At 42.7% G+C, this 13,005-nt stretch overlaps 2 protein-coding genes across 4 annotated transcripts; both read right to left on the bottom strand.

Annotated features, from left to right (window-relative positions):
- Nucleotides 1-915: 915 nt before the first annotated feature.
- Nucleotides 916-10,688, bottom strand: LOC112557205 (E3 ubiquitin-protein ligase MIB2-like). 3 transcript variants are annotated; one of them, XM_025226919.1, is made up of 8 exons: nt 6,890-7,030; nt 6,509-6,663; nt 5,416-5,539; nt 5,044-5,158; nt 4,764-4,846; nt 3,939-4,099; nt 3,261-3,478; nt 916-2,900 (listed from the first exon to the last, which is right to left on the bottom strand). In XM_025226919.1, the coding sequence occupies exons 2-8, from the start codon at nt 6,658-6,660 to the stop codon at nt 2,857-2,859; spliced, it is 897 nt and encodes a 298-aa protein (XP_025082704.1). In that variant the 5' UTR covers nt 6,661-6,663; nt 6,890-7,030; the 3' UTR covers nt 916-2,856. The 3 variants fall into 3 exon arrangements, 2 of the variants coding, with proteins under 2 accessions (XP_025082704.1, XP_025082703.1); XM_025226918.1 differs by having other exon boundaries at nt 5,044-5,155; nt 5,413-5,539; XR_003097918.1 differs by lacking the exons at nt 916-2,900; nt 3,261-3,478; nt 3,939-4,099; nt 4,764-4,846; nt 5,044-5,158 and adding exons at nt 7,433-7,581; nt 7,914-8,080; nt 8,521-8,719; nt 9,835-10,041; nt 10,551-10,688 and having other exon boundaries at nt 6,890-7,045.
- Nucleotides 10,689-10,830: 142 nt separating this feature from the next.
- Nucleotides 10,831-12,161, bottom strand: LOC112557519 (clumping factor A-like). The gene is made up of 2 exons (XM_025227431.1): nt 11,708-12,161; nt 10,831-11,603 (listed from the first exon to the last, which is right to left on the bottom strand). Exons 1-2 carry the CDS (start codon nt 12,159-12,161, stop codon nt 10,831-10,833), a joined length of 1,227 nt encoding a protein of 408 aa, XP_025083216.1.
- Between the last annotated feature and the right edge of the window lie 844 nt (nt 12,162-13,005).

Genomic DNA, 13,005 nt, shown 5'->3' on the forward strand with positions numbered 1-13,005 from the left:
TATTGGCGAGATCCACAAAAACTACGTCGTTGAACTTTCCGCAAACGTTTCTAAATGCTATTCTCCATTCTTTTCTAACAGTAAAGTTTCTGATCTTTTTTTGCAAAATGGTAAGTTTGCCATTACAAAGGTTTCTGTTGTTCTGTGAAAAGGGCAAATTGTAGTCATCTGTGTAAATGGCGAATTCTTGTCTTCTAAACATCAGAAGGTGGTCTCCGTAATCCCTACCATAACGATATAATACAACAAAGAATTTAAACTGTTATCGGCTATTGAATTTTTGCATTGATAACAATAATTTTTGGATTTATTGGGAGTCTAAGATGAAATTTTCAATTCTACTGAAATTTTCAATTCTACACAAAAGTAACATGTTTCTGGTGATTGATTCAAGTCTCAACGCTGGCAGTTGATTAAATGAAAAAGTATGCACAATCAAGAACTAAACAGTACAGAAAACAATGTTAACAAGGAAATGCAGATCAAATAAATAAAAAAAAAACATTCTGGAAATGCTGATGTCTGCAATGACATTTCGATTTCCTGACAGTAGATACACTATTCACTGTTCCCCAACGAAATTTGAAAGCTTCTAAAACTCTAAAAAAAAAAAAAAATCCTCTACATTTGGGATTGAAGCAGCCAGTGACCTGGGCAGAATAACAGATCGTGGTAGGTGTGGTGTTGACACAGCTCGCCTCGGTTGATAGATCGATAGGTCGAACAACCAGCTTGATGTCCGAAAATTGTGGTCACTGGACTCAGGGTGAACTTTTCTGCGGAGTGGTTAGAAGCATCCTAAAAGACTTTTTAACAGTTATCTAACTCTGTTTCTCCCTCTCTCTCTCACACACACACACACGCAAACACACGTTCGTGCGTGCGCTTTTGATTAATTTCACTATACAACTTTTATTCAACCTTGAAATTTGCAATTTTTATTGTAATTTTTATTAACAATTACATTAACAATTACATGAATTTCTCTCCGGAGACAGAGTTGTATTTAATTGTAAGACAATAAATAATGTTGATTGAATGCTTTACAGTATTGTTTATTATTTGTTGTAAACACATTGGTACTTTACATCTCGCATATTTCTCGTAATCAACAGGTCATCTAGTTTCATGGTTTGACATCTTTGTTTCATGAACATCGGCGACCACTTTCTGTTGATGCTAAGCCATGATTAGAACCTCCTCTACTTTACCGACTAGTAGTTCGGAAATATACACTGTACAACGACGACGCCACACCAGACGCAAGCAATGGACACCTACAAAGCGCTCACATGACGAGGAAGGGTTTCACCAGTCCTACCGAAAACGAAGATCCCTAGAGGGACAAATCTTTTTATCTCAGCAGCAAACAAACAGAGTTACGAGAGTTAAACAGTCTTCAACGATTTCGATCCACTGCGCTCCCGGGAGCAAACCCAGATAGTCTGTCACACATCACCCGACAAAAAAAAGATCAAAGATGGGGGTCCATGGACATCAGCCAGCTTTCCCGGTAGGAAGATAATGTCATCAACCGAAAAGTAGCAGACACTGGCTGTGACACTGTCGGTGTGCAAGACCTCATTTAGGATGCAGCGATGGGAAAATGTAGAAAAAAAAAAACTGTACACTAAGCAGTGCATCTCTGTAAGCTAAATTTGCGATTAAAAGTGGAGCTGGCAAGATAGCTCGAGTCACCTTTTTCATTTCTACAGATATTTTTACATTTGTGACTGACGATGCAATAAATGGAATGTTTTAGCACATGCAGCTAGACCCAACATTAAAGCAGTTTGTCTCCTGTGTGAACAACAGCTACAATAATAAGGTTCAAGTGACACATTTGAAATGTCCAGTTACTGTCAGGTAATGCTTCCCCAATTGTTAAGTCCGCAACTGCATTTCAAACGACAGCAATTTTTAAGCCTTATAATATCTTTAACTTTCAAATCCAAAAAATTCAGACTTCAGCTAGCAAATTTGTAATTGGATCATGGTGACAAGCTGAGACATTTGATATTATTTTCTCCAATGATGGATGCAACTTTCTGCGTATAAATATATAAAATGCGTCTAACGCTTTTAGCACCCAAAACACTAACCAGTAATCTACTAAGAATCAACAGTTGGCTTCCAAACCTTACATTAGACAAGTGCAAATTTTGAGACATCAATTTTCTCTCAATATTACCATGAAGACAAAAATAAATGTTTTGCTTCGACAAAGAGGGAAAGACAAGTTTGTGCAGGTCGAATAAATCAATTTACTAAATACTCAAAAATTAGAAATAACTGAGTTTGCTATCTAGACGTCTGCTTTTCAATGGTGATGCTTGATAATCATTGTAATTATTCTTATTCTACTGTTCTGGACAATGAAAACGTCTGATGAAAATACACATCAATGATATTTTAAGGTATCTAAATCAAATGATATCAGAGAAAAGTTAAAAGCCAGTTCCAGAGAACGCAGCTATTGCTGACATATACTTACAACTCTACTTAACAAAACTACATTTTATTTTCACAGTTCACAGAGCACCCATGTCACATGGACGAGTAAAAACTTCCACTAAAGGCACTCAAACATTCCAGCTTCACGACAGTTACATCTGTAGCCTCTGATAAACCTACAGCTGAAAATACACAATAATGACATTCGTAGCCTGCATATGTCTGCTAAATGGAACCAATAATTGGAACCCAGTCGATTCTGAGCCTTGTTAGAAAGAAAGAAGTGTAGCTGCTTAAAAGCAAACTCGCGGCAGTCCAAGACCTGCAGCAGTGACGAGACAGTCTCATCGTTATGCTCGTTGTTATGGCTGCCATCTGGTTGACAAGACGTTGTTGATGTGGTTACCATCTGCTGCTTATTGCTTCAAACAAAGACCCGGCTTTGTCTGGGAAAAAAACAAACCACACACACACTTAGCCACAATAATGCCATCCGTGTGTGACACTAATACACATGATGTGTAACAGCACTAATACACAGCAAAACACGCAAACACAATGTCGTACACAGACATACGCACGGAGTGAACGTACACAACCATAGCTAAGGCCACAGGGATGACTACAAAGCTAAAGACCCAGTTTGTTTTTTTTTGTTTGTTTTTTTTTGTTGTTGTTGTTGTTGTTGTTTTTGTTTTGTTTTTTTGTTTGTTGTTGTTGTTGTTGTTTTTGTTTTGTTTTAAGTGGAGAGCCGAAGTGTGGGTACAGAGATGACTAGAGGGCCGAGGACAGGTTGTAGTGCTCACCGTCGTCTGTAGTTCTATCCACGCGGTAGTGGCACACCGGGCACTGCACCACGTGACCACTGCAGCCTCTGCACACGGTCTTGTGGCCGCACGGCAGCAGCGTGATGTCCGACACGGCGTTGCGGCAGAGTCCACATGTCAAGGCCACGCCGCGCAGCACGGAGAAGTCCTCACCGCCATCTCTGCGCTCGCGGCCCCGCTTCCTCACAAAATGGCGGCTGCAATCACGTGGACAGAGTTCTTCTTTACGTGACTTCCGGTGGTCGGTTGGAATTACTAAGCATGAATACTCAAACGTATTCTAAAGAAACTCAGTAGTGATTCTACTTGATAGAAACAAAGTTTCTACATTAAAAGCGAATCAAAAGCGAATAAAATAACAAGAAAGTTGACAGAAAAAATTAATATATCAAGAGTGGTCTCATGTTAAACTTTTCTGGGCTTTCCCATGGCCTCCAAGGCAAGTTCTGAGTTACTTGCTCTGAATCGCAAGGATTTCTGTCTCGAAATGGCTTCTCGTTAGTCTCGTTATTATGGGTCCAAGACAAAGCATGAAACTGTGCGAGAACTGTTCAAAAGTGAAGTACAAATATGGTGAAAATACAAATGTTTCAGCTGAACAACATTTGATTACATTTTTATTACGCTTCCAAGCACGCATGCGCACTGAGAACTCACTTGGCATCCATGAAATGCTGCACTGCGGCGCGCACTTCCTGCAGTCCGTAGCGAGTAGGGGGGCGACCCATGTTGTCCTCCACGTCCACGAAAGCGCCATTTGTGATCAGTAGGCACGCGATCTGCGTTCTCGTCCGCAGAATGGGGTCGTCGTGAAATTCCTGCAGACAAGCGACAGATTGCGGTTGTCCGGAAATTGTTGCAAACATGTGGCAGAAGAGACTAGCAGCAGGGCTTAGTTGCTGGCTCACTTGCTCGAATATTATTGTCACTGTGTTCTTGTGTTAGATGCCTGGTGATCTGGAGTCACGTGCAGTTAGGACTCCGAAGGAGTGGCCTTCATGAGCTAGTTAATCTTTGGTTTATTTGTCTAACACTTCTTCATTATTAAAGACTACGCCTACCTGACAGGTGGCATTCTTCCAAAGCCACACTTTAAAAACAGAATAATCGAAGTAACAAGTAAACTAGCTTGTGGGGGAAAGCGCTGTATAAAGCCTATTAGATAATTAAAAGAGACATAAAATACACATTTCTAATTACTTTTTTACTGGCAGCTTATTACCTGCTTTCTTAAGTTCATGCAATTTCAGATTAATTCTAACGCAAACAAGTTTTCATCAACCAAACTAGGTCTCGCTCGTCCGCTGTGGATAAAGGTTATACTTGTCAACAGGTCAAGCTCCGTGGGAAAAAATGTCACTCTTGGAACGGCATCAAGTAAAGCAAACAGCACTGTCATGATGATTAAGCCAAATTAAATTGCAGAAAATGTCTTTCATCCTTTTGTCTTAATTTCTTTTTGGTGATTTAATCAGTTCGTACCTCGGAGTCTATTTGAAGAGGGCTGCCCATCGCCAGGTGCAGTGGGCTTTCCTTGAGTTTTGTGTACACGTTGACTTGAGCGCCTGACAGAGAACAGATTACTGTGTTAATTCCACCATCTACAAACAAATGAATGGCTCTACAAAGCTGGCGGTTAGTCGACAGAGTTGAATTGTATCTTTGATCAACCTCTTGCAACAGTGAATCCCTTTGGCTAGTAAATGAGATGAAAGGTTTTGATTCACTGTTAATAAACAATATAGGAAAGCTGTGTTTATACCCAGCTCCAAGAGTGTTTCCACAGCCTCAAAGTGCCCCTTGAAGCAAGCATGGTGCAGAGGGGTGTACCCTTCTCGAGTGCCTCCTGCTTCAATGTTCACGTCAGCTCCTCCCTGCGAATTTGAAACCCACGACCAGCAGTTCCAATGACTGTTCGCCCACGTCCCTTACAACCACACCCATAAGTGACATTGTTGTATTAACTATGCTTTGAAAAAACGAGAATAAACCCAACAGTTTTTGTAAAAGTATGTGTTATCTTTAAGTTTATCATTAGCCAAATAAATACCAGTTCTCTAACAAAATATTTTCCAAATGTTCATCTGACGGTGCAATGAAAGGTTGGAGCGAAGTAAATACTTCAACATACGTTGATGACAAGAAGCCGCATCACTTCCACGTGGTTGTCGTTGGTCGCCAGGTGCAGCGGGCTTATCTCCCCATTAATCCTTTTATTTACGTTTGTTTTGTCTCGTGCCAGAATCCGCTCGACAGCACTGTTAAAAAAAATACAAATTATTTTCTAAAACTTAAAAACGTTATTTAAAATTTAAAAAAAAAATAATCAGTAAACTAAAAGTCTTGTTAAAATTGTATGCACAGTTATTTTAGTAATACATGTTTCCAAACATTTCAAAACATGATAATAATTTTTTTGTGATTATCAGTTCTTTAAAACTGCTGGAAAGACATCAGTCACTGTGTAAGTATTAAGAAAGATCAAATATTTAAAATACTAACTTGATAAACTTTCAACAACTGTGGAAAAGTTTCCTGTTAAAAGACTGCGTGTTATGTCCTTGTTAACCTGTCATGATCGCTCTTCCTTATTTTTCATAGCTATGGTTCTATGATCAATGTCTAAGTAAGTAGTACTACGGAAATACTATTATCTGTTGTCACAGCAGGTTTCAGTTGCAGCTTTAATGCGAATGCCTCCACCTTTTTAGCTTCTAGAAGTGTCTATTCTAACCACTCAAACACGCACTTCAGCAAAGCAGGACCCAATACCTGCTCAACAGAGCATGACAGACCCACTAATATAATCCTAAAAACACTACACGCAACAATGGCATGGAATCTGGTAATCTCAGATTTCTCTCTTTCAGCAGTAAAGAGACAACAGAATTCCCGTGGAGCGTGAAATGTGTCCGAGTGGGACTGACATGTGTCCGAGTGGGACTGACATGTGTCTGGGTGGGACTGACATGTGTCTGGGTGGGACTGACATGTGTCTGAGTGGGAGTGACATGTGTCTGAGTGGGACTGACATGTGTCTGGTTGGGACTGACATGTGTCTGGGTGGGACTGACATGTGTCTGGTGGGACTGACATGTGTCTGAGTGGGAGTGACATGTGTCTGAGTGGGACTGACTTGTGTCTGGGTGGGACTGACATGTGTCTGGGTGGGACTGACATGTGTCTCAGGGGGACTGTTACATGTGTCCGAGTGGAACGCTACATACGCGCAATTTCCACGAACTGACGCGGCGTGCAAGGCTGTGATGTCCCTGTTGTTGGCGTGGTTGATGTCTACAGAGTCTAGAGCCAGTAGCATGTCGGCAATGCCTCGATTGTCCATGGTCAGCGCGTCCAGAAGAGGCGTGTCGCCAGACATGTCCTGCACAGGTGTGTAGATGTCAGCAAGTATTGTCATGTCAACACATTTATTATGTTAACAAGTGCTTCCATGTAAGTGCGTTTGTCAGGTAAACAAGTATCGTTATTGAGCAGCGGAATAATTTAACATGCTCTTCATCAGCTTTGCTTCTCTTCCAAAGGTGCTACAAAATCATAAACTCCGTACATGACAAAAGAGAAAGAAAAACAATCATTTGGCGCCTTACCTTAGCATTGACATCAGCACCTTTATTGATGAGAGTCTGAAATGCTTGGACAGATTGTTGTAGGCAGCCATGTGTAAGGCAGTCCGCGCTTTACGACTGGTGTACCTGGGATCGGCTGCGCGATCCAGCAGAAGTAAGGCAATTTCTTCATTTTTGCTGAAAAAAGCGCAGCATGAAAGGTCACGAAGGAAATGAGAGGATCTTGATGCGGAAATGAGAGCGAGAACTGCCTAGACGTTGAGTGTAAGACTATTGTGAGCGTGAAAATGATGGATGGACGCGTCTGTATATAAGCATACTGAGTACTAATGATTGCTTCAGTGAGAGTACATTAACCCTAGAATGGTAGTATTCAGGTGTCCTATTTTCCTGTTGCCTTGTCCTGATGGCTCATGAAACTTGTTTTTAACTACTCGCCGACGGACAAAATAATGGCTAAAGCACGACCCACCGACATATAGCAATGTCATTTCAAAACGTCTGACAAAGTGCATGACAAGGTCCGTTACTTTTTGTTGCTTCTGTCGTTTGCTTCGCACTAACCTTTCTAGTGCCACGGACAGCGCTGAACGCCCTTCACGGCTGACACCATTAACATCGGCCCCACAGTCTAGCAGCAGGTTCACCACCTTCAGCTGACCTTTGTGGCATGCATATATCAGGGGAGTGAGCCCTCGACGCTCCTGGTTCAGCTGACAACAAAGAATGCATTTTAAGAATACCAAGAAATAAACCCTGATATTTTGATAAAAATTAAACTCTGACATTTTAACAAGAAGAAACAAACCCTGACATTTCGTGAGAATAGCTTTCGCTTTTCATTTCTCTCTTCTCCATTCCGGAATTCCCAGCTTAATAATCAATGCCATGGATGTTTATCTATTTGTTTTGCCTTAATCGATGACTTTACTTGCTTTGATTTATTTGATATATGTGACCGATGGATGCATAGTAATTATCCCCGATTAAGTATTGTTTAAGTACCCCATTAAACTGCAGAAAACGACTATGAGGTGAAACTCACGAGTGTTGGGTCAGCTTGACATAATGAAGACACTTTGGTGCAGTCGCCTACTTTAATGGCTTCATGTAGATGAGAGGATTTGTCGGAGAAGACTATTGAGGACACGCTGTCAAGAACACTGTCCTGCTTGACAGAGCCAGTCAGCAGCTTCTTCATCTCCTGTTGCCCTAGACGACATGAAGGCAGAGACATTGTGAATTTCATAGTTGATTGAAAACATACATTTTCCACCACCTCAACATCCGTAATACTTACACCAGGGGTGGGGGACGGGGTCTCGGTCACAAAGCCTTATGCCACTAGTGAAGGCGGTTGTCCCTCCTCTAGTTCTTTGTATGCACGCTGCAGCGCTGCAGTACCGCAGTAATCAAAGGACCAAAGACCTTGTACTTTATCTATGTGCATATGTTGTTCTTACTTTTACCCAATTCTCCAATATTATTTTCTGATATTATTGGCATCTTCGGCCGCAATAATGGAAGCACGGACCTTCATTTACTGAATTTAATGACGGCCAGTGAATAGAAGCACCTAGCGTATACGACTTCATCTCTTTAATTTATTCTGTAACATTTTTAGAAATGGCAGGTAGATGCTGCATAGTCACCTTGTGTTTTCTTCTCCTCTTTGACAGCAGCGTTCCTCCTGGACTCAGGACCAGGTTCAACTTCCGGTAAGGTGTCTTGGGAGGCTCCTGGAGCGGGCATGCACGAGGCAGGAGCAAAGAGAACTCCGCGCTGGCCGAAGGTCACCACCACATTGCTGTCCGTGTCTATGTGAGTGACAATGCCAACCTTCCCCGCTGCCTGCAAGACGGGTACCACCACCCCCAAGACGAACATTAAATGTTCAAAGCAATAATAACATCCAATGAAGTTTTAAAAACCAGAAATGAATATCGAAAATTAAATCGCTTTATTTGATGCATTTTATTCATTTTAATTTAAATGCATTGTCTGTCCAAAATCAAGATATGTCAGTCACGTGGAAAAGTTTAGCACAATCGCAATTTTGTGAAAACAGAAGGTAAACACAACAGCGAAGGCAGAAAGGACTGATCTGGAAGAGAAGGGAAAGATAAATCATCTCAGAATTACAAAACCTGGTATTGTGGTAACATAATCCTTTGTTTAGATAAAACTGACACATTGATGTCTAGATAAATAAATTGACAGTTGCTTGAGAATTAAGTTTTACTTTAAACGTTCGCCATTTTCTATCGGAATGTTCAAAGTATTTTATTATTTGTTTATGAAATCGTCATTCACTCATAACGAAATTAAATTCCTCCTTGTCTGATAAGGTGTGGGTATGGGGGGAATGTATGAGAGTTAGTGAATGAATGTGCGTTTGTTTGTGTATGTGAGAGAGAGTTGTGTTTTCTTTTTTGCCTGTCTAGGTCTCTCATCTTGTCCCTATATTTCTTCCTTCCCTCCTCCCCACTCGATGAATCAGCAAATGTCAGGAGCGATAAAGGCATTGAAAAAGAAACTTCTTCCTGTGCTGGTGCATTATGACAGCCCCGTCCTCTTTCAGAATGCGTGAAATCAATAAAGAGTTCAGCCCTCGACGGAGGCAAACTGGTGCATCGATCAGAAAGTAAAGAAGAAATGACCAGGAGGCCACCCTCTCCAGCATTCCTTTTGTGACAGATCAAAGGCTGATCAAAAGAGTCAGCGTCTTATCATGTCAAAGATCTTCTGATATTTAAATTCTCTTTTCTGTAATCAATGGTTCGTTGTTTTGCTTTGCAATGAAATAGATATACGTAAAAATAAATAAAATATCCGTAAAAAATCTTGCCCTTCTACAATTCGTTAAGCTCTTATGACAGGTCGTGCAGAATGTATGATTAGTGATGCATGCACTCACGCACGTAGGCAAGCTGGGAGCGCAAATAAACGGATTGATTGTTCATTACCTCTTCCATTGCAGTGCGCCAGCCGACTTTAGTGTTGAAGATTTTGAGAAGGGCGAGATCGGAGACAATTCGTACTGTATCTCCTCGAGAAAAATTGTCGACCTTTTTCAGGGCTTCTGGGTTGAATCGGTAAGACGTGGTCTGAAATCGAACAGTGACGCCTCCTCTTGGCACTGTCCCAGTCACTGTTCCCGTCCTTCCTATACACTATTCACAAAAAACGTTTCATCAGGCATTGTTTCCTCTACCCCTCTCTCTTTTAATGTGTGTGCGTGTGTGAAAGAGAGATTGTCTCTTCTACTTATCTGCTAAGTTAAGGCGCTAATAACTGCTACAATAAAATGCTTCTTTAGCAACAAAGTTACAGCATTACTCCCTAAGTCTCCTCAAACTACGGTTTGTTGAGTGCAATAATGCCCTCTAACATTTGTAGTCTGATGCTATTCAACCTAACGGCTATTTCGTGAATTGAAGACTAAAGATTATATGCCTTCTTTGTTAGAATGGTCATTTAGATGGTTGCCTACCATTCAAACTTTTTCTTACGTGACAACAGTTGTCTCTCTCTCACACACACACAAACGCACACGCGCGCGCGCATGCACAAACGCGGGAATGGGCGAGGAAAGAGAGAGAGATGTTTGAACAAGCGTGTCAAGGCTTGTCATGACTGGGTTTACACCGACTGACAGAGAGTCAACAAACATCAAACGTACCTGCACCATGCCTTTGGGCACTTCTCCAACTCGTGCTGCAGCTCCTTCAAGCGTTCTTCGCACACCGTGATGGCTACTCTGTCGCCATCCTTCAGATGCTCCTTCTGGTCCACCGCGCACTCAGGGTGGCATGCTTCTGCATGTGATCCCTGAACCATCTGTGTTAGAAGCTGTGAATGGAGGTTTAAGTCCTGTGCCCTGCGTTTCTCACCCGGTGCCCCCAGCGCCATTGCACTGCCGCCCAACAGAAAAGCCAGGTTGCTGGTGGTCAGTGCAGTGGTCATCTTTTGAATTTCTTTTTCTTCAAATGTCTGCCGGGGAGACCTACCTCTGACCTTAGAGGAAGAAGTCCGAAGAACAGTGGTATCTGTCGTATCGTGGTCATCAGTGTCGATGTGGCTGTCCATGTCCGGTGCCCTGTTCTTCCTGCTCGAGAAAATGTCTTTTTCATCTGCTTTTCGTCATCTTCCTCGTTGTCAACGTTATCTGTTTCAGTACATTCCATGCTGGTGTTGTCGCACATCATTAGCCCCACTTCTCTGGTCAGACAGGGAACAGCTCTGTGCCAGCTCTCAAACTTTCGCTCACCACGTGACCAGGGACTACCTTCTCCAGCTGAGGCTTCCTCATGAGGCTCTGTCACAAACTCTCCTTCAGCGTACTCACGCTCACTTGAACACGTGACCTGATCTCGTTTCTCAACGACGAGATCGTTTTTCAAGTCATGTGCTTCATGGAACATGTCAGAAGGCATGAAAGCCCCTGTCTTCGAGGAATCCAGCAATGGTTTTGTTTGTGATGTCTCGTCTTCTGCTACATCACAGTTCTCGTAACCATCGTCTTCAGGCTCATCGTGATTTTCATCGACGAGTATATCGCGGAGACCATTCGCAGCAGCATCCTGAGTTTCGTCTGCGGGCTCACCGCACTTTTTATCGTCATCAACATCACGGTTTTCATCGTCGTCAACATCGCGGTTTTCATCGTCGTCAACATCACGGTTTTCGTCGTCATCAACATCAAGGTTTCCCTCTTCGTCAACATCGCGGTTTCCTCTTCGTCAACATCGCGGTTTTCCTTTTCGTCAACATCACGGTTTTCATCGTCATCAACATCGCGGTTTTCCTCTTCGGAAGCCTTCCGATTTTCGTCTTCACCAAAATCGCGATTTCTATCATCATAAACCCCCGTAGTGTCATCATCATCATCAATATCCCTGTTTTCATCGGCATAAACCTCAAGATTTTCCTTGTCGTCTGCCTTTCGATTTTCACTTTCACCGAAGTCGAGGTTTTCGCTGTTGTCATTATCCCTGTTTTCATTGTCATTAACAACGCAAATTTCCTCTTCGTAAACTTGGTTCATACTATCTTGGTCGACATCAAGGCTTTTTTCGTCGGATACATCTCTATCTTGGTCTTCGTCTTGGGTGTCCTCTATTAAATCCTCTCCAATGACTTCTTCGCAATGGCCACTGTCGAGCACAGTCTGATTTTCCTTATCGGTAACGCCATTTTCATTGTCTAACACATCATCAGTACCATCGGCGTCATCCCACCTCTTGGCATTATCCTGTAGGGTTTGGGTTTCTTTGTTGTCATGGCAGGACATCTTAAAATGTTCAACTTCCACAACGCTTTGGATTTCTACTTCCCAGGCCTCAGCCTTTTCAGATCCTGAGGCCTGCTTAGTTTCATCGTCATCCCCGTAGAGATTTGCTTCTTCACATCTGTTGTCTTCAGCCCCATGATTTTCCTCTTCATGCCTTTGAGGGTGTCTGGTTCAGATAATCCTAATTGCCTCCGATCATCAGCATTGTCCTCTACAGCATCCTTCTCTTCAGGAACATCCCGGCTTTCATAATTCAGAGTGTGACACTTGTTCTCTTCATCTGTTTCAAATACCTCCGTGGTTAGTGTGCTGTCAAGTGTGGACACGAACTGGTGAGGCAACGTCAGTATTCCAGACGGTGTGATCAAACAGGTGTCGTTTGCGACATCTCTAGTCGTGCTCTGGCTTTCATCCACATTCTGTATGACTTCAGCTGGTCCACAGTCTTCAGGCGCGGTGTCAACATCTGCTGTTTGGTCTGAGTTCGGTAGCACACGTGCGTCTGTCGCACATGTCAACAGCAAGGGGCCAGGGTCAAGCAATGTCCCTGTGTCAAATGACGGTTCCATGCTTGGATACTGGGCATCACTCGCTACGTTGCTTTGATCTGGTGTGTCTTCACTCAACCTCATCGCCTCTCCCGCAGCTTCCACCTCTGCACCTTCTAAAACTGACTCCTCATCAACATTGAATTCGTCCTCGATCTCCAACGCGCTGCTTGTTTCAAGGACCAGGCCTCCGCCTTTCATCACAAGTTGAGCAGACGGCGAGTCACAACAGTCTGTGCACCGCTCTGGTGTCTCTTCGTTGTCGACCGATGACGTCACGCTATGTTCTTCCGCGA

Source organism: Pomacea canaliculata, linkage group LG2 (assembly GCF_003073045.1).
Source record: "Pomacea canaliculata isolate SZHN2017 linkage group LG2, ASM307304v1, whole genome shotgun sequence".
NCBI lineage: Eukaryota > Metazoa > Mollusca > Gastropoda > Architaenioglossa > Ampullariidae > Pomacea > Pomacea canaliculata.